We start from the raw sequence: 21,597 nt of genomic DNA on the forward strand, positions 1-21,597 counted from the left end.
TGAGACTTTCGGCAACTTTTAGAATTTTTGGCAACTTTGGGCTTTTTGAGGTTCTTTGAAGCCACTTCCTTCACGTTTTGAGCCACATTAGTCGGTTTTCGATATTAAATTTATTCTAAAATACAATAATTAGCCCTCCCCCCCCCCCACCCATGGGTTGATTTTTGTGATGCCTTAACACGAGGTCAACGGTATCTCGTTACACGTTTTTCAAGATGGCGGACAATTATGGTGATTCCAATTCATCCAATTCAGATGAATCTTGTCATTCTGATAGACTATTTGTTGATCAAGTGAAATGGAAAGAACCTCTGATATTATCTTTGGACTTCGACAAATAAAGTTTTGATAAGAAGAAAAGTACGAATTTTTAATCTTTAACACTCTATGAAGGTACGAAAAGCAGACAAATTTTGACAACTTTTCGGCAACTTTTTGGAAATTCAGCAACTTTTCGGCAACTTTTTTAAAAAAACAGCAACTTTTTGGCAACTTTTAGACACTTTTATAAATTTTTGGGATTCATTGGCAACTTGTGGCTAGGCCTAAAACCGACGCAGGCGCATACCAGCGGTTACTCGCTTCAAACACAAACTTATAGAACATCCGCAAACGTGATGCCACCCTGCTACGTCAGACAATCCGTTACAACAATCGATGGGACGCTTTCACTACTGTTAATGTTCCACCGCCGTCAACTATTCATTTTTAGATTGCCTTCGACATGAAAAACACGTGGTGGCTGTTGACTCTATTTGTCTTGCTGAATCGCAAGCAAAGGACAGTCTTGTGTGAAGGTAAATAGACAAAGTGATTCCTACATGATGAAAATTCCTGTTATAGTATTCGTCTACGCCTTTTTTTTCCTTTCATAGTTATGCAAAATGTGCGATGTAGACCTCGTACAGTAGCGCTTAAAAGTCAATTTTTGATGGTCTCCACTAAAAACCATCGAGAATCAGTGCCCGAGAATCGAAGCTCGAGTATCGAAGATCGAGAATCGAGACGCTCGAAGAAATTTTGGGGATCTCGATCCGCACTTCCGGGAAAACGTTTTAATTATTGCACGCAAAACAACAGCAAAAGACCAAGCGCTTGACACGTCACTCCTCTTTAACCACGCAAACTACTCGCACACATGAAAATATTTTCATATCGCGTAAGAATCGAACTTGAATAAAGTATATTAAATAAAGTATGCGTTACATCTATGTTTACATCTTCAAATCTTACAGGGGAACTTAAGCCTAAAATTCAACCATTTTTAAATTGCAGCTTATACCTTAAATGTCAATGTTCGAAAGTTTTTTCAGTCTTTGGGCTCAACTTCCCCTTGAAAAAGTTTTTAAACCATGTTTTGACCCAGTAGCACCGCGGTTCAGAAAATCAGGTGCTCAGTTAATATAACGTCACTGATAGGGAGGAAAGAGAAGAACCCTTAGAGGTCCTTAGACACTCTTGCTTCAAAACTTGCATGTAGCAGGTTTCTCGAAGTTGTGTGGCCTCTTATGGGGATTAAACTCGAAAACGGAATAATGTAGCATGTTTCTCACAGAAAAAGGACGGCGTCAGGCTAAGTTTGGATGGGCTGGCGATGTCATAAATCGAATCGATTGTGAATATGTCTGTGCTGTTTATTTACGGTAATTTTTTTTAATCTTCGCTTAAACGGTTTTACAAGGTTGTCCACGTTCTCCTTCTTATAACCAGGTATAACATTGTAAGCATTGAACACTTTCATACTGATATGGCAGATATTTGCAAACCTTAGCCCAGTAGTCTACGGGCGAGAGATCGATGGCGAAACTCAATGCGGTTGTAAGCAATGCCGAGGCTTTTTGTAAGTGTCTGAGTCATTAAATCACTCAATGAGTTGTAGCGTTCCTTTATGTTAAAAGAGATGTGTTTGTGCTCATAGTATGCTTATATACTCTTTTGCAAACACATTGCGAACTTCTTCGGAGTAATCATCAATTTCATTTTGAGAAAGAGCTGGTGTTTTTAGGCTTTCTTTAAAATCGTTCGTGTGGGCATTCGCATTCCTTCCCTCGAAATACCACAAAGGAGTCGAACGATAATCACTACTTGTCTAATTTATTTTCTAACCATCAGTTATTTATTTGTGGTGTATTGCACAGCATATGCGTGTACCAATGAATAGAGCAAAGTCATCGCGAAACACGGAGTAAGCAACCCGGCAAATACCAAATCTTCAAAACACAATCAGGCTGACAAAAAATTGTCTCAAGCAAATTTCACCGTCACGAAAGACTTACGCGTTTGTTACTCAACATATCGAACCGCATTATTACGAAAGGGACCTCCAGTCCAAAGTGCCTGGAACACCGTGACCTGCGAAGTACACGCCGAAGGAGGATGCCGTCCCTAAAATCCTCAGCTACCTGAAAACCGTCGCCGTTAACAAAGGAAAATGCGCAAACAGTGGATTGACCTCACTATCATTTGCCAGGAGACTCAAATCACAATTCGCCATAGCTTTTCACTGTGTTGTAGGAACATCTGTATTTTGTGTTTCAGTGCGGCTCTGCCTGTGAAGGAAAAAAGCTGCCTTTTTTGCCAGTTTCTTGCTTCTGAATCCCCTTCAATTCCTGAAAACAAGAGCAGTCCTCAGCCATTAACATTGTCACCGCCACCGACGCAGCACCACAGCTTCTTTAGAAACTTTCAGCCTTTAGCCATTAACATAGTCTCGCAATGTCCACTGCAAAGACATCGATCATTCAGTGTTCACGATTCTCGTAGAATAATCCGTCGAAACTTCCGTTTCCTCGTTTACTATCGGTCGACCGGTTCTTCGCTCGGAGAATAATTTGGCTCAGACTAGAAGGGTTACGCGTAAACCTTGCACATACTATAAATTGATATGCGGCCATTGCTAGTGAGAGGACTGCTTCATTTTCTCATCATTGACATCACATTCAACCTGAGCCGATGGTTTTACGGCCGCTAAAGCGGGAAGTTGAATTTTCTCGTAAATAACAAGAAGTTAACGAAAATGAATACCGAGACTTAATGTTAATCCTCTAAAGCTAGATAGAAAAAAAAATGCAAATAAAATGACGATTTTAAGCTTCAATTTCCCTTTAAATTTAAAACACATGAACTTTGAGCGTACAAGCACGGCAGTTTTTTTCGAAAACAGAATAATCGATCCACCGATAAAACTGTAGTGGAACATATTTCCAATTAAGCTATCATCAAAGCATTCGTTCTTTTCTCCTGTTGAAGACGCTTTGTAATGAGAGAGGATAATATACCAGCGAAGAGCGAAAACGTGTGGACAAATTACAATCATTTGATTGAAAGAAGTGCGTCAATATGAAATTAGAATATTGATGCCACGAAACCACGCAATGTTCGTAGACGTTCTTATAATTAAACTGGACCGGTGTGACACCAACACACAAGCATGCACTCCAAAGTACGAAAAACCAGGCCTTTGAAGCTTATTCTTTGACGAACTGAGGAAACTTCTTAGAAAACAGTAATTGGAAATTGAACAACCGACTTTAACTTAATTCATCAAATTTAACGGAGCGACGCAGACAAGTTGGCGACTCAGCGTTGACAAACTATAATCCGTGAGCAAAGACCCCAGAAATGACCTTTCGGTACCACTCGTGGAGAGTAATGCTATCGTGCATTTTTTTAAAACTACAATTATACCAGTTTAATATCATGTTTTATAGCAATGCCTAATGAGTGGCTGAACAGGTATTATCGCGTGATTAAGTGACGTCACTTCTTTTACAGAATTGACAGAAAACACACAATAACTGCCTAACACGTGCACTATTTTCTGCAAGGGGGTCAACTGTTCTGTAAGGGTACTTAACGTATGAAAATGATGGAGGTTCCTTTCAGATGAGGTTTTAAGCTACTGAGTTTAAAATCATTTGATTTTCCACGGCTTTTCCATGGCAGCGCTAAGATATACTTAGGTATAAGCATAAAATTCTGATATCTTTTTGTTTAATATCTCATCTCGCTCCATTTTCACCAAATGGAAGCAGCCAATAGTTAAGTTAGACGCCATTGCTACAAAGACAATCTATCCTCATCAATGTCCATACGCCATCCTGGATCTGCCATGTTGCATCTGCCACCTTGGATATCAAAACAAGATAATTGTAAGACATAATGAAACGGAATGGACCTTTCAAGCTATGTGGTCACGTGGTTTGAAATGGGTAAACAAAATTCAAAATGGCTGTTAAGTATGTGCTACAGCGTTATCTTATGGACGAAATTCCTTCTTCTCTCGCCGAAATGTTCATATTCACAGATAAATTAGCTCTGAAATGACTGAAGTAATAAAGAAATCGATGACAATCGGAATGGAGTCTTTAACTGAGATTATAAACAACCTCAAGCTGAAAAAACAAACTTGTGACCAAACGATCTTCCAAGATCACAAAAATAAATGATACGGGCACAAAAGGGAAGCAAATGTCTTGCAAGAAGAACGTTCTGGCGATTATGTAGTTTGAGGTTAGAAAGAAGCTATATTTTTTCGAAAACTGCAATTTTTTTCTGTTTGGCGATAATAGTATTGATACGCTCTGTGGATCGGCAGCCGGTCATAGTTCTCAAACGACTGAACGATATTTTTCTGAAAATTTAACAAAGTGAGAGAACCTACAAGACCCAAACTATAATATGTCGATGAGAAACTGCTAAGCGATCCCGTAGTGATATATAAATCTCATGTCTAAAGCTCGGTCATGTCTAACACGTAGGGCGCGGAGTGTTACATATATCTTGATACTTAAAATTGCGTGAGGTCGACTCCCAGTTATGGTTCTCGAATAGCCAAATGATCAGCAGTCGGAAATGTTTGTTCTGCAAACTGTTATATGTCGACGAGCAACTGCAAGCGATCTCAAGGAGATTTATAAATGTCATATCTTAGAATTGCGTGTGGTCGATTGCCGGTCTTAAATAACTACATGACCGGCAGTCTGAAATTTTTCTCAACAAATAAGAAACCGAGACAATCCATACAATCCAAACTGTTATACGTCGACGAAGAACTGCTAAGCGATCACGAGGAGATTTACAACTTTCATGTATAACACTCAGTTTGCTCTGAGCGTAAGTGTCATTAGCCATGATTTCATTCTAGCTTCAATTTGTAATACACGAGGAAGGATATGCTCGTCAGGAATCTGTCAACTGTTGCGAACGATGTACATTATCAACTTCTTTCATCCCGAAGAGGGCCAAGACAAGATCATAGTTAATCCCCTCGATTAACTATGACTAGATGAACAAATTAATATCTGCTTGAAATTACACAATTCCTGCAATGATGAACTGCAAAGTGCAGAGAACTGTTCACTTTCGTTGCGATTGTAACCGCCACAATGTTTCCACAAATTCGGATTTGTCTTTTCATTATCTGACGATTCTAAGCTTTAGAAATTAAGTATCCATGCTGTAATTCAACTTCTAGTCTTACGAATTTGTGTTTTAATCTGCATGAGTAAATAGTCAGAGACCCTAAAAAATTTTTGTCTTGTCTCGATTTCTAAATGCATGGCTGTTTTCAGTTATGCACTTAAGAATAAAATAAGATCAAAATAAAGACTTTATTAAAAGTGACATCTAATACCAAAGCATGCTCTTAACATTTCCGGCAAAGACGAGGATTTACAGTTTGCAGACAGCCGAATTAGGAGATCGAAAGCGGAGAAGGAGAAAGTTGAGGTTGGAATGAAACCATGAATGTTGACACTTACGCCCAGTAGAAACTAAGCGTTATACATTGATGACGAGTGTTCTGATCTGATCTGAGAATGAAAGTTTCGCATAGTTCCTTGTTATAGCCGCGACTGTTGTTCACCAATTTCAGACCACTTGACCAATCTATGTTTGAAGCTAAAAAGGTCTATTCTTAGTTTTCACGTGACGTCATCAAAATTTAAAAAAAAGGAATTATCAACTCTTATGATATTTGAATTTCATTAAGTTAATAGAAAAGTTGTAGAGTGTTCTTTTTACATATTTTCGGTGTGATCGGATTTTCCGAGTTTGGCAAGACTGAATTTCTAACTTTTTGCACGACACGATATAAAATGCTGTCAAGTATAGGTTTAAAAAGTAACTTATCTGTTGAGATTGTCCTTGTATAAGAATTTGTACTCATATAGATGTATATAGATTGCAGCTGTCAAACCGGTCTGTCCTGTTTATGAGTGCTCAGAAGAAGAGTACATCCTTTTTGTAGCAAACTCGATGACGTGTTTTTGTCAGCTTCCGGCCGCCATATTGGTGACTCTCAGAGTGACACAGACGTGGTGTTTGCGTACAAAGCCTCATAAATTTGAGTCAAACATTTCTTCGAATATCTTCCGCATGAAACATCGCACAGACCTAAATCTATGCGAAACTAATAGGCTATTCATCTTATCTTATCTCTTTCATTCTTGACTTTATTGTTTTTTGTGGTTTTGATGATGATGTGACAGTGAAAACTGGCAACTGTTTGAAAATATAAAGCATTCTACGTTTCAAGTAAAAATACCGTATTTATTCGATTAAGTGCTCAGTCTCGAATAAGCGCCCACCCTGAAGGTAGAAAAAGTTAATAATCACCCAGCCTCAAATAAACGCCCACCCCAACACCCCACCCCCAAAAAGTACTTTTTAAACACCCAACCTCCAATAAGCGGCCACTCCCCCCCTTCAAAAAAAAACCATAATAATAAAGTACGGTATAATAACGGTACGGTATTTCTTTAATGGCTTACAATTTCTAGTTTCATTGTTTCATTTTTACTCCCTTAAAATGGTGAAAATATAATAAGCCCCTAGCTTCGAATAAGCACCCACCCTGAAAGTCCAAAAATGAAATAAGCGACTTGGGCGCTTAATCGAACAAATACGATATTTATTATTCAATCTTCAAACACTCTAAAAAAAGTCTAACAAAGAAGCAAATTAAAACGAAATATTTGAAAAAACAGAATACTTAAAATTCATTAATTTGCTCGAATAAGAGAACCCAATGTACATGGAGGAATAATGATTTCATAATCGTCTCGTCTATATCTCTATAGCTTAACGCGTGATTCCATTTTTAGCTTTTAAGTCTTGCTTATGCCTCAGAACACTCGTCATCAAGCGTTAATTCCTCCCCAGTCCTCTGCGGCACCACCAATTAGTGAGCATAAAGAAGAACATCTTGTTACAGCGATGTGCGATGAGATCAATTGATGAATTGTAATTTTCCCGCTTACATTCACTAAATCCTGAAACCAGAGTAGCATCAAACCACGTCTGATTGTCAACCTGGTTGCGGTATGAACTCTAGCATATGATAGATATCTCATTAACAGTGCACACTTTCAAGCTCTCTGTTAATTTTATAACTACTTTTGCTGGGCCTAATTTATCCCAAACTGCCCTCGAAATCATTTGATTACTAGTTAATGATATACAAGCAAAATACCTACACAAATCGCACGACACAAAGTTCAATTACCACCTTATTACATCTTTTTTGAAATGCAAAATTCAGTCGTTCAATACATCTTTTTGAATCTGTACAAATATACTTAGTATTTCGAGCGAAGTTTCAACCCATCGGCAACGATGCACGCTATGCGGATATTTTACCCGTTGATCAAACTAAGGGCAAAATAATTCAAATCGTACGAAAACTCCTTTGTTTCCCTGGCCCGTTTCGGGTGTCGAACCGAGTTTCTAGGGTCTCGACAATCGAAATGAATGTTTCGAAACTCGACTCGAACCTCGATCCTTTGAGAATCGAGGATCGAGAATGGATAGTCTTGAATCGAAGATCGAGTTTCGAGAGACTGTCAAGTAAAGTAAGATACGCCTTCGTGGCCTCTTTTTTTTTTTTAAATTAAAATCTCTATTGTTGTGGTACCTACCTACATATATACATACATACATACATACATACAGAGAAGGGTTAAGCTGGAAATCCGTAAAACAGTGCTCGATACATATAGTGGAGCGAGTATAACGTGTGATAGGCGGAAAGAATCGACTACATTTAGGGGATGAAAGGTAGTTGATTCTTTCTGCCCTTCACACGTTACACACATACATACATACATACGTACGTACGTATATACACACCTACATACATACCTACACACACACACAAACAAACACACACACACACGCACACAAATAGATAACTTTATTTACTCTGGAGCCCACCACTTAGCCATAGGGCTGGTTAACAGTTTTTCCACAAATAAGAAAATAATAACGTTTTAAACTTTAATTAGAGCAGAATCACTAGTTTCTTTTCCACTAAGTTACTCCTAGTGATTTCTATCTCCATGTGCTGGCGATTATTTGCTCTTTTATTTTTTATCCTATTGTTGCACTTATTTGATAAGTGCCCCCCCCTCCCCCCCCCCCATTCCACCCACCCGCTTGGATTAAGCGCATAATAAACGCCCCTTCTTTTACCCAAAATCTTAAAAAAAGGCCCTTACGTTTTACTGAGAAAATACGGTTACAGTAGTTACTTTTTGATCGCTGTTTGCAGAAGTCTGAAGCTAAACTTGGCATTCTACGCTCGCTTTGTAGAAAAGGCTTTCAAAGGCTTAGATCATTTTCCATGTTGTGCTATTTTTATTTCCAAGCAAATTGGAATAAAATGCATAATCATCTCAGACATTATTTGCTCTTTATTATTTGCTCTTTCATTTTCTTTTTCTCAAGCCAAGAAATACAGTCCTCCGTTTCTGCTGGTCTCAAAAGCATCAGACATCGTTTCTCTCGACTATAATGAAACTTCGACTATCAAACCAGTTTTGTCCGGTTTATCAAGAGTTGTAGCCTTAGATGTTCACTTCACCCTGGGCTACATATTTTGGAGTGATGCAATAGAGAGGAACATTAAACGTTTCAATCTAGAAATCGCACACATGACAATAATAATTGCCAACATAGGAGTCTGTAATGGTCTGGCAGTGGATTGGAGGGCATCTAAGTTGTACTGGACTGATGTAACATATGCTACAATATCCGTATCAGACCTACATGGAAACAACCGATATTTACATAACTTTACAGGTTTAGACAAACCTCAGGGAATAGCTGTTGATCCTGACAGTGGGTACGTTATCAAATGTCTCTTTTTAGCTTCCTAACTCCCAAGATGGAATAATAATTTTCCCCCTCCTTTAGCTGCCTGAGTCGCACGAATTGCCTTTCCTCACGGGGACACAGCTTTTTTCCTCGCCATAATTCCATTTTCGAAGCAGTAAGGAAAAACAAACTTTTTTTTTTTTGCTCTTAAACAATGTTTATTTTATCTAATGTAGATTAAACAGCACTAATCTGGTCTAGGCTGTCGGTGGCTGTCAAAACAAAAGGGCAGAAGTGTAACAAACGGCGACCCCTCCCCTGTTTTTCGTGCGCTCGAGTTATTGCTCCTCTCAGTTTGTGGAAGCTGGTGGAAAGACTTGCACAAGCTACAACAGTACTTATTAATGACTTCGTAAATTTGATGGGCGATCTGCCCCAACATGACTATTGGCTCTCGTTTTATTTTTATTATGTTAACAGCTTAATGTTCTGGACTGACTGCGGAACTTATCCAAAAATCGAAAGGGCTACGTTGAGTGGAGAGCAAAGACTTGCCATCATTACAAAACATCTTCACCATCCCAACGATGTTGATCTTGACAGGGGAAATAGGCGTCTCTACTGGGTGGATGCAAAATCAGACCGTGTGGAATCAGCTGATTACGATGGTGGCAACAGAAAGCTGCTTCTCCAGCAGAATTGGCTTTATCCATTCGGAGTGATACTGGTTTCCCCATTCCTATTTGTTACCAACCGGAATGTACATAAACAGGTGGTCAAACTAGATGCCATGTCAGGAAAAATAGTACATACATACAACACCAACAGTGAAGATGTTCTGGGTATCACAGCATACGAAAGCATCCAGACACTCAAACGTTCGCAAAAACCCTCAGGTACCTGATAGTTATGTGCATAAACTTCACGCCAAATGTGAGTTGTCATTATTTTGTAAATGACAAAGTGTCATTCATCATGAAAGCGTACTATTTTAAATGGTTCTTGCAGATGAAAAACTAAATAAATAAATAAACAAGAAGGCGCACAGGAATTTTATAGCTTGAATTTAACTTCATAGATATTTGGAAAAGCGGTCTCAGCAAAAAAGCTTGAAAAAGCATAATTGGTAGAATCAGAATTCACTCTCTCCTTTGTCTTTGGGGTGAACGAACTGATTTTTTTTTTTTTTTTTTTTTTCAACTCATCAAAACCAGTACTTTTTTATGGGAATTTTCAGACCCAGACGAATCATAAATAATATTTTATCAATTGTTTTCATTAAAAATATCTGCATAATTTTAGAACGGGGAAAACTCAATAAAATCTTGCCACCTGAAGTTGACGCCCAAACGTTTACTTTTGATGTCGACAGATGACAGGTTTACGTTAAACAAAAGCAAAAAGTCATGGAAAATTGCATTGGCAAATTATCTTACAAAGAAATTGTATATGTACTTAATCAGAATTCTGATGATGATGAAATTGAAACCCACTATAGTCTATATCTTAGCTCACCACTGACACAATCTCACAGTTGTTTCCAAATCTCCTCGAAATAAACAATCTTTCACGGTAGCTCTCTCTTGGTGTGGCTTCCTTAACAGCTGGTCACTCCCGATGACAGCAACTGCTACTTCTACTCCAACAAGTCCTTCACTTATAAAGTATTCTAGAACATTCTGGAAGCTTAATAAAAAACTATCTTGGTATTATTATAATATCATAAGTACGTTACGTGATAAAATGTTTAGGGAAGTTCCACGGTTTACGTATCAGCATTACTAATAGTTATAGAAGGTTCTATATATTTATCTGACAAGTATTTTCCATAATACGTGCAATGACTTTTAAAATGACTCACGCATACTCTTCTATTCCTCACAGGTTCCTACATTAGTTATTATGATTATGTCCTCTTTTGGTTCGGCATAGTGGTTGGTGGCCTCGCTGGTCTTATAATGCTGTGTTGCTGTTGGTACAATGGTCCATCACTATATTTGCGTTGCAAGACTCTATGGTGAGTTAGCGATTGAGTACTTACTTTGCTTACCGTACGTTGAGCTGCCTTTGTACAATAATATTAGTGTACATAATGTTTCAATACTATATGACTTCATGTAAACACGACAGGGATTAGAGAAACGTGGGAAGGAAATTAAGTTGGAAGGAAGGTATGCAGGTACAGTGGAATCAACAAGTTACATAGTAACGAAAGTAATAAGGAAGGAGGGAGGAAAGAGGCAGGAAGGAAAAAAGGGTACGGAAGTACCAAGGTGCGAAGTTAGGGAGGAACGAAGAAACGAAGGAACTCAGGTACGGAGGAACATTGATAATGTGTAAGTAGGAATGAAGGTATGAAAGAACGAAGCTACGGGGTAACAAAGGTATGGAGAAACAGTAAAACGTAGGAACGAAGTTAACGAGAAACAAAGGTAAGGTTGAAAAAGAGAACAAAGGTACTGAGGAACGAAGGTACAGAGTAGTGAAGTTACTGAGGAACGAAGGTGAGGATGAGCGAAGGTACCGAGGAACTAAGTGGCGACGGTGCGAAGAAACGGAGATAAGATTGAGGCCCGGAGGCTCGGAGGTATCAAGGCATTGAGGCGAACAAAGGGACGAAGGAATGAAATTACAACGAAAAATCGGTCAATGGAACAGGGAAAACGATCGAACAAAGGAATGTTATGACATAAATCACATAAAGCGCGCGCTCTGATTGTTCGACTCAGTGTCTGCTATTTACCCATTTTTGTCCATGGATGTACAATGCTGACGTGAGCAAATATTTCCCAGTAAGCAAGTGTTTCGTAAGAATTTTTTCTTTTTTTATGCTGTTAAACAAATAGTAAACACTTCAGCGTGCAGTATTGAGTTATGGATGCACTTGGGAGGTTTTTTTAGCACTCAAGATGTTAGAGTCGCTCTCGACAATCGCGTAGAGGGACTCTTAGGCTTATTTTGTTCCTAGTAACCTCTTGCGTTCATCCATAACTCCATAGTGAATGCTGAGGTCTATACCGCATTTAATTTTTAATGAATATATATTCTTTGGACTCATTACTAAATTAACATGTCTAATTCACCTAGCTATTTATCGTTTTTACATGACTTTTTCGGCAACGATTTGTAAGTTTCAATAAAAAAAAATTTACATCAGAGACCGAAAAAGCAAGTCTTAAAAACTACCAACAGAAATAAGTTGAGCTTAAAATGTGATCACCTTTCACAGCGTAAATCGGCTAGACAAACGGTCAAAGAAGAAAATAGCAATGGTGTTTGCGAGTACAGCAAATCCTGAAAGTAAAATCATTCTTTTGAGATTTTACATTTGTGATGATGGCAAAGATTCTGAGCGGGTAAGTCATTGTTTAAATAGAAGAATATCTGTTTATGTGGCGATTTTGTAGTATTTCTATTCCTGCTTCGATTCAAAGTAAACCTTTTCCCAACGAGAGTTTCGTGTATTCCCTAAGCATTTGGTGTGTGTTTTCGCCTCGTTGTATCTTTATATTTATTTTTCTCGTCTTATTTATGATTAAGTTTTGTAGAGGTCCTTTTTAACTTAAACCAAATATGCAAATCAGTCACTTCCTCACACACTGAGATGTAGACTCCCTGTAATTAGTCGTCCCAACCTCGCGCGAGCCTAACGCCCTTATCTTAGAATAGTAACCGCGTATAAAAGGTAGCTAGGCTTGTTACATTTTACACTGCAAGCCGGAGAAAACCTTGTAAAAACCTATCGTTTCGAAGAAAAATTTATTGAGTGAATGTGGCGAAACGTGACTTTAGAAACTAATTTGGCTTAGCTCGTGTAGGCGAACAAAAATTTGGATGGCAGCATCTAACTTGCATTGCACCATACTTGAAATTCACGTTCAGAAGTTATTCATCTTTATGAATGTGAATAAAGATAGATGAGAAAAAAAAAAGATTGAAAAGGAAGGCCTACCTTCTGTACACACGTGGTCGGATAAAGCAAAATGAGGTGAGGGAAATAAAATTTTGACTAAATTGCGAGAACCATTTCAACGCCCACACGCGTGCGCACAACTCACTAATTTTCATATTTTGCCTTTACAAGAAATTGAAAGAGGAAGGCAAGCAGGGTTTACCTAAGTCAGGGCTGTTGGGAGAAAAACCTTTCAAAATGTACAACGACAAGAGTAACCTAATCGTGGAACTTACTGATATTGAAGATAACTGGATATTGCACATGTCTCAAGGTAGTCAGGTGAGGAAATTGATATTGGAGGCTTCTTAAACTGCTGAAACATTTTGACCTCCAGTAAACCGAACTTAGGCTCTCTCTTCGAAGGTTTTTTTTTTTTTTTTTTTTTTTTTTTTTTTTTTTGTATTTTTTTTTTCTAAATACCTTCTCAGCTTACGATCAAAACAAGACCAATCTCGACGCAATGAGGTTGGAAGGCTCTCTCATAGCTTTATGTTCAATAACCCTATTTTATTTTTATGTGGTACATTTTTATAAATCTTTGCCTCTTTCCCGTTGTTTTAATGTGGGTAATTCTTAAGATTTCAGTATTTTGGGAACAATTTTATATTTAAAAGGAGTGGATTAGGGTTGATAAAATAAAATTACATAAATCAGAATTGGTAATCGGACTGAGTGAAGTTCAATTCAGTCTGTTATCATGCGAATGAGAGCAAAAGTGGACGATAACGAAGCGGGAGTCACATTTGTATGACAAAAGATCGAATTGGATGACACAAAGTGCTATTACAAAATAACAAAAAAATCGCTAAATCCTAGAATAGAAGAATAACCAAGTTATGAAAGAAAGGGAAAATTTGTACTTAAGTATCCCTGTGACGCTTGCGACAAACGAGATCGAAGTTGAAGGGTGTCGCTAAAGCGTGTTAATGCTACGGGACTATCTAACAGGTCGCGTGCTTCAAGAACCAATAACCACGGAAAACCAAGGTTGACGGTTAACGGTGATTTAATGATGATGAACGATTAACGAACCACGATAGACAATCACGATCACGATCGTAAACTGAAATAACAATGCAATTTACTTAAAACGTTGCGTAACTCATGAACAAAACGCTTAGAGCAATTAACCTGCCTCCGTCGATAACGCGATCAAAATTGACAACAATCAACAGGAATACTCGAAAATCATAATAAGCTACATCAAAATAACTCGAGATTTAAATCTATTGTAAGATTAACAAAATGGGCGTTCCTAGCTTAGCGTCTCATTCTTTGATTCGCCCCCTTTAGATTGAAAACAATAAATTGTACTATTGTACGACTCTGTACGTTAGCGTGCCTCCACCCTAAACAAGAAAACTAATCAAAGCAGGAAACTAGCAAAATTACACACATATCGGTCCCGCTTGTGCCAAAGATTAAGAACCAAAAACGGCGAGTCGAACAGATAGAATTGACAAGGCGAAATACAATCATACACTCGCTAAAGGGAAGCTAAACGAGACCTTTATACGCGGGTGGAGATGCTAAAATATCTGATTACAAACCAATCGAGAATAGATAACAACAGAACCACATCCGTAACTAAAGTAATTCGTAACAAACAAATCAAATTCCACTTAGGCTGAATGAATCGTTTAAGTATCCTTAACAATCCCTGTCTGAGAAAGTGTTCCAGGAGCCAAAAGTGGTGGTCAACCGATTTGGCTGAAACTTGGCACAAAAGTTGAGTGTGATAAGATATTTCAAACGTCATTTTTGCTCACTTCTTCGACTGTTTGTTCTGGAGTTTCGGGGGTCCCATTTGTGGTCCCGTTAACAGAGGATCTATAGTTAAACTTTTGATGGCCTTGTTAGCTCATGTAAATACGCATGATGCCATTAGTGAAAGAGCAGGATGATACATACAGGTTGTAGTAAGTAGCGTCCATGTGACTTGTAATCCATCCGCTTTTTCTAGTACGTTAGAGCTGAATAAATCAAATCATCCGGCAGTAAATAAGGAATCCACCGTTAGGAGAGCTGGATGACAAATATTTTGTGTTTCAGTTCATTTGAAACACGCCATGCCACACCTCGAGATGCGATTGTTATCGTCTCAACTGACCCACCATATTGGAAGTGAGAGTGAGAGGACTGGACCAAGTCGAGACGATCACTTGCCGCAATCACAGGAATTTTCTTACTGTAGAAAAGGTTCATAATACGATGCTTTACGATTAGCACCACCTACAATTTCAACGTCGAAAAAACTCGCACAATGACTGTAGTTGACTGAGTTTTCGCTTTTGCAACACCTTAGCTAATCTTCTCTTAGCAGAGAGTTCGCGAAAGTTGAAATCTTCATACAAAAGAAAATTGGAAAACAATCAAACGATTTTAAAACATGTGTCCTAAACCATTTTCAAAGGAGAAAGCTAAGGAATTTTTTTTCTTTCGACTGGAAGTTGAGAGGACCGCTCTAAGCGAGAGTGGCACCAAAAAAAAGCCATTTGCTGCACTTATGCGCGTGTAAGAGCCCTTTCGTATATTTTTAATTAACCGTACTTGCAGCTTTGGTATCACCCGATCTTCCTCTCGCCCCAGACTCACCTGAACCCTTGTACTTGTGTTTTAATCAAGTACTCATGTTATTATCGCAAGACAACAAAGGAGTCATTCCTGTTTCGCGCAGAGCCCATGACGCGGCACCGCATTAATCATTGACTCCTTCAGAGGAACAAAGCGCCGTCGTAAAATTATACTAAAACTTCTCATCGCTATACTTTTAATACTTGATAAGAACACAAACATTTACGCCTGAATATGGGAAGGAATGGAAACTCGGTCCAGTCCTGATACTCTCACGTCCAAAATGGCGGGCCCTATTGGCATCATCTCATGTCTCGTGTGGAATATTCCATTTAAACAGCAACAATAATTTTCTGTCATCTAGCTTTTCTTACTGTGGATTCCCTCTTTTTTGGATGGTTCCACATATTCAGTTCTAAAGTACCTAAGATCTCTGGTGGATCACAAGTCACCTGGACGGTGCTCACTGTGGCACGTAAGGTTATGGTCATGCTCGATAAGGGATGGGTATTTGCGAGAGCTGTTCAGTCTATAGCTATTCAGAGGTCAGGCGTAGATCATCTTTTCACGATCCTTTTATTCTGAGCTTAATGGTTAAGGCCAGCCGGGTTAAGGTCACTTTATTTTCAATTAAAAAACGGCCTGACAAAATAGGGAGACTGCGTGCTTGGAGTATAATAGGTGCTGATATATGGCCTAACAAACTTAGATCACAGAAAATTCAATCATATTTAAAAAATATTGCCATATCTAGATCAGAACATCATCATCTGTGCTCTGTGATTGGTAAAAGGTTTTCATCGGAAAAAAATTATCTTTACTTTGCTAAACCTTTTGGGTGCTTGCAGTACTAATCAGAAGCCTTATAAGAGTAGTTAGAAGCTATGAGTCTAGGTATTTCTAGATAATGACATTGATTTGACTTTAATGTTTTATTTTCACCCACCAGATAAAAAATAAAGGCTTTATGTCAAGACTTTGGTCTGTTTAGAGCGTGAATTATGCTCAAAATTCCATTTTGCTTGGCCTCAGAGAGGCATGGAGAGTTTGTGCCAAAAACGTAACAAACCTTAATAAGCCAAATTTTTCTCAATTGATTTTGATAAATGGGTCACTAAAATACATACTGGATTTGATATGAAAGTTATGCAAAAAGGCAGGTGAATATTATGGTTTTTTGAAAAATGACAATTTTGGATAGTGATTTTGACCTCAAATTTGACGTAACTTTAGCCCCAGGCCCCTCTCTGTCTAATCGCTTGAGAACGAAGTTACATTTATGAAGTAAAAGCTCCACTATAGAAGGGTCCATGGTCAAATTCGTTTGGCAGCAAAATTTACCAATTGAGTTTTATAGCACTTTCAAACTGCCACCTAGAAGGATGAATGTTTGGTGCTCCACAGGCCACAAATGGGACCCCCCCACCCCCTCTTAAAACTGCAGAACAAACAGTCTGAGAAGTGAGCCAAATTGGTTTTGAAATATCTTAGCACACTCAACTTTTGTGCCAAGTTTCAGAAAAATCGGTTGACCACCACTTTTGGCTTCTAGAACACTTTCTTAGACAGGGACACTTAAAGACAGGCAAAGAAGTTGTAAATTATATAATGTCGCTCTGAAATAGACTACAATCAAAAATTGATTGTGATCGGTTAATTTAAACTACTGTCCGAAAGCATATCGTCCGATAACAAACCCTCCGATAACAAACTTTTCGATAAAAGCTTGGGAAGTGAACTGGTGTAAAATGGGATTTTTTTAAAAAAAATCACAATCAAGGAATACTAGTTTTTATGATTAGCGGTAAAATGCCAGAGAATTTTGGCATCAATTTGGGTATAAAGACCCTCGAATGTTGGTAAGCAACAACTTATTCTGTGATCACGTTACGTACATTTGATTCAAAGACAAATGCGTATTGCTGGTACATATATCTTATTAGACGTTTTGTTGCGTATTATCGCTGAGTATTTCTATGAGTTGTGCCGATACTACACAGCAAAACGTCTAATAAGAGATTTATTATCCAACACGTCAAATTGTTATTTCAGTGCGGTTGAACTTCGCGGATATTTCTGGAGTACAAATATCGCATGATATTTGTACTCGTCTCGCGCGTAATCTGTACTCCACGAAGCTCAGTCGGATAATAAATAGATCTTATTAGACGTTTTGTTGTGTAGTATCGCTGAGTATTTTTACGAGTTGTGCCGTATTTTGAAGAGCCCGTAGGGCGAGTCAAAATACAAATAACGAGTAAAAATACTCAGCGATAATACACAACAAAACGTCTAATAAGTTATTTATTATCCAACACGCCATACTGTTATTTCAGTGCGGGCGAATTTCGCGGATATTTATTTACGGGGAATGCGTGACAGACGTTTGCGAAGCGGAACGGAATTGGCGCGTTGTTGTGTTGCTGTTTCTATTTTCTTCATTAAATGAAGAAATTTTCTGGTCGTCAAGCTGTTTTTCTTCGTTCGATTCATCTAATGAACTTGGATCTATACTTGCCAGCCATTCTGACTCTTCGTCGTCGGAAATATGATTAAAATGGTCCACCATTTGTTTTTTTTTCTCGTAACTATAATCCAATTCTTCGCTTGCGCGATACGAGAAAACGTGTTTAACCGGTACTCTACAGTAGACGAGTACAAATACCGCGTGATATTTGTACTCGTCTATGGTGTTATTTGTACTCGTCTAGGTGTAGTTGGATAATAATTACCTTTATTTATGGTTATTTTAATTGCCACGTGCACGTTCCCAAATCGAGGATATTCTTTTAGCTGTGATCTTACAATACTTGGACAATTTCTTGATGTACCAGTGATTCAGTTGACTACTTCGATATAAAAATGCACTAGTGAATAGGAAAGGAATAAAGAATAGATAATCTTAGGCTGGTTTGGTGTCTATCGCATGCACATGTTTCAACCAAGGAATCGAGATTCAGTTCGTGCTTGAAAAGAAATGTTTATCATGATTATGTGGAGCTTGTTATCTTCTGATCGCTTAATTTTGGAATTATATCTGGAACACTGCGCTTTCACAGTTTAAAGTGTAGAATCTACGACAAATTGGCGACCAAGTACCGATTTCCCTGATGGTCTATGTTCTATTTCTTCGAAAACTGTCTAACTCTCAACTGATGAACTATATTATTATTTCATCCGTGATTTTTTTTGTAGATATACGACTTCCACCAGGCCTATGGGAATGAATTTCACACCAGATATGCTTGTGACATCGCTTTGAAACCAACAGGAGGTCAAAATCCGAGTAGTTTTTCATGTCGCCTAAGCTTCCATCAAGAAGGCCGAGGGCCCGCACACACAATCTATCTGCATCTACAAGTAAGATGCGTTACAGTAGCTGATCTAACCTTTAGCCAACGAGGTACAAACTAGTACTCTATAAGAACACAATCAAAAGGGCTCCGTCCCAGTCAAAGCGTATGAACTTGCTATGCAAACAAATCTCTCCGCTGGTTTCAAGTCTACTAGGCGCTGGGAGCCCATATCCAAGCATAGATCACGTAAAATTATTTGTTTACAAGCTTCTACCTCTGTAATCGAAGTTTTCCACCCCTTCTTTGCAATAATTATTGGTAATACAGCGGAAGTAATGAAAAAATGTTTTGTTTTTTTTTTTTTTGATATTTTAAAGGAAAACTGACTTTTAATTTAGAAATTTGCTTTTTTTATGGCTCGTGTAATAGTTTCTTTGTTCTTTTCTGAACGGTTTTACTTCAGCCCCTTTGTACTCACCGTCTGATCAACGTTATGCCAGCCAAGTAGCCTCTAAGCAGCCTGTTGCAGACTGGCTCCTCAAACTACCTAAGAATGATCTGTGATTGTCTGGACGCACCTAAGAGAAGGGTCGCTGACTACAGCACGTTTTGAAAAGCACACCAATGGTCCATCTTATGCTCTTCTTGATTACTTAGAGAGGATGTCGCTCAATTGTTGAAGGAATATGACAGGCTCAAAGAACAAGCATAGACGGCTAACTTTCTCCCTTTTTTAATTGGCGGCTTGTTAATCGATAATGTAAGTTCTATGTAATTTTATAGAAACTGTTTAGAAGGGGTATAATTTTAGAAATTAAAAGCAGATGTTTAACTTCCCTTAAACAGTCATTCTGCAGTCCCCGGTTGTTTGAAGGGTGGATAACACAATCCGCTGAATAAATCTCTACACGGTGGATGGTGCAGTAGGTTTTTTTAATTATAATTTACTGGATAGCGATTTCTCACTTAGATAGCTTTATACGTTCTCTGAACAATTAAGCCCTGATGTGGTGCAATTGCCATGCAGAACTCAGGGGAGCAAATACATAGATACACCTTAGCAAAGTAAAAGTAAGTTAAATTTCTGGTCGTCTGTAGAACGTCTCCTTAGTTGCATTGCACTCTATTTCGTGGGATGTTACGTCTAACGTCCATGTCGATCGGGAGCATCTCATTTACACCAGTTTTGACCAAAATGTTACCATTGTGTTATGTATTGTTATTGTAACTGCATAACTTTCGTAACTTACGTATGTAATCGCTCAGGATATTCCAGATTTTTATTTTAGCCTGATAACATTTGTAGCGCGCAAAAAGATAACGAAAGGAGTAATTTAAATTAAGCAGCTTAGTCAGTAACTTTTGAAAATTCCTATTTGTATGTAGCAGTGATCAAAGATTCAAATTTCTGTGGAGCCCTGACCAAGACAACCGTACGCGTATTACATAGAGAATTTAGTTTCATAGTAGGTCGATTGCTTGGTCGTGACTTTTTTCATAAATTAAGCAAGTGTCCTAAGAGGAAACAAAATTTCATGCGAAACAGGAACTATCTGTATACAACTTGGTATAGTTCATGATTAGGAAACAGAAAAAGAAGAATTAGATTGCTGGTTAAAGTGAAAGCCTTTCCTGTAATTGTTTTTACTAACCTAATTAGTCCATGATCGATGGTAATCCTTTGTGTTTTTTTAATGCAATCATCAAAATGCTTCTTAGTTCTAAAAGTTAACTTTGAGCACTGGGCACAAAACAGTGTATATCTTTGCTTTTCCATTTGAGTGTCGAAAGCAATTTGTGATTGTTCCTGAAAACTCGTTATCCTCTCGACCAATCGCGTTTTGCTTACTCGCGTTTTCGCTTGCCTTAATGATAAGCAGTTTGCTTTATCAGCATTATTATTATTATTATTATTATTATTATTATTATTAATTGTTATCATTGCTATTATTTTTTTAAGCTCTCCTTGTTGGCTAATTCTTAGTCGGTGTGATTCTTTTGGGTGTTGCTTTTCGACACTCAATCGAAATGTGCTCGGAGAACCATAGTTTGAGGTTAACTACGTTATTAAAACTTAAGAGTTTCGCCTTTATTTTTTATTACTAACATACAAATGTACTGGTAGATCGAAAAAGTAGTCAAGGTAACAAAGTGTGTTGAACATTTTACTAGTGTGTCAGCTTCTTTCTTCTAAGCCAAACTTTTGAATTGTGAACAAATTCATTACACAATATTAATGGAGTTTATCTAATTTTCCTTCTTTCTGCATTTTCAATCTTTTGCACATTTTACTCGCTCCTCGTTCTTCAACTGAAGTAGGCAATTATTCTACAACAAAGGAAACCTTACCCCTAAACAACCTGTGAATATTTATAGCATGTAAGTGAAACAAATATTGACCCCCCCCTCCCACCCCACCACACCACACACCGTGAGTATGAACAAAACATTTTTTAAAAAATATGTTTGTTTTACGTGCTGTCTGAAGCAAATTAAAAGTCCAGATAAAAGAATGGAAATCAGAGCCACCAGTTATGAAGGAGATCTTAACCCGCAGGCACCCGAGGAGAGGCAAAACTCCTACACTCCCAGATCTTATCACTAATTCTATTTATTGTCTGCCATATAATTCTTATGATGCCAGTTTAAAGAAATTGGTTTTGTATCAAATAATAA

The 21,597-nt window shown here is 38.1% G+C and overlaps 2 protein-coding genes across 4 annotated transcripts in view; one reads left to right on the forward strand and one right to left on the reverse strand.

The window, feature by feature from the left end:
* The window catches only part of LOC111340954 (uncharacterized), a 198,673-nt gene that overhangs the window by 172,767 nt on the left and 4,309 nt on the right, over positions 1-21,597 (reverse strand). The window lies entirely within an intron of this gene.
* LOC111340962 (low-density lipoprotein receptor-related protein 6) lies at positions 620-21,089 on the forward strand. 3 transcript variants are annotated; one of them, XM_022947885.2, is made up of 8 exons: positions 620-797; positions 8,728-9,124; positions 9,577-9,992; positions 10,981-11,113; positions 12,326-12,452; positions 13,181-13,330; positions 18,821-19,028; positions 19,385-21,089. In XM_022947885.2, the coding sequence occupies exons 1-8, from the start codon at positions 725-727 to the stop codon at positions 19,483-19,485; spliced, it is 1,605 nt and encodes a 534-aa protein (XP_022803620.2). In that variant the 5' UTR covers positions 620-724; the 3' UTR covers positions 19,486-21,089. The 3 variants fall into 3 exon arrangements, 2 of the variants coding, with proteins under 2 accessions (XP_022803620.2, XP_088616008.1); XM_088759882.1 differs by having other exon boundaries at positions 18,821-18,985; XR_016001124.1 differs by lacking the exons at positions 8,728-9,124; positions 9,577-9,992; positions 10,981-11,113; ... (1 more) ...; positions 13,181-13,330; positions 19,385-21,089 and having other exon boundaries at positions 656-797; positions 18,821-18,959.

This window comes from Stylophora pistillata, chromosome 5 (assembly GCF_964205215.1).
Source record: "Stylophora pistillata chromosome 5, jaStyPist1.2, whole genome shotgun sequence".
Classification (NCBI taxonomy): Eukaryota; Metazoa; Cnidaria; class Anthozoa; order Scleractinia; family Pocilloporidae; genus Stylophora; species Stylophora pistillata.

Excerpts from the sequence above, each read along its gene's own strand:
- LOC111340962 (XM_022947885.2), top strand. The coding sequence starts at position 725 with ATGAAAAACACGTGGTGGCTGTTGACTCTATTTGTCTTGCTGAATCGC. Across the intron at positions 11,114-12,325 it reads TTGCGTTGCAAGACTCTATG|CGTAAATCGGCTAGACAAAC; the intron begins GTGAGTTAGCGA and ends CACCTTTCACAG. Across the intron at positions 12,453-13,180 it reads ATGGCAAAGATTCTGAGCGG|AAATTGAAAGAGGAAGGCAA; the intron begins GTAAGTCATTGT and ends TGCCTTTACAAG.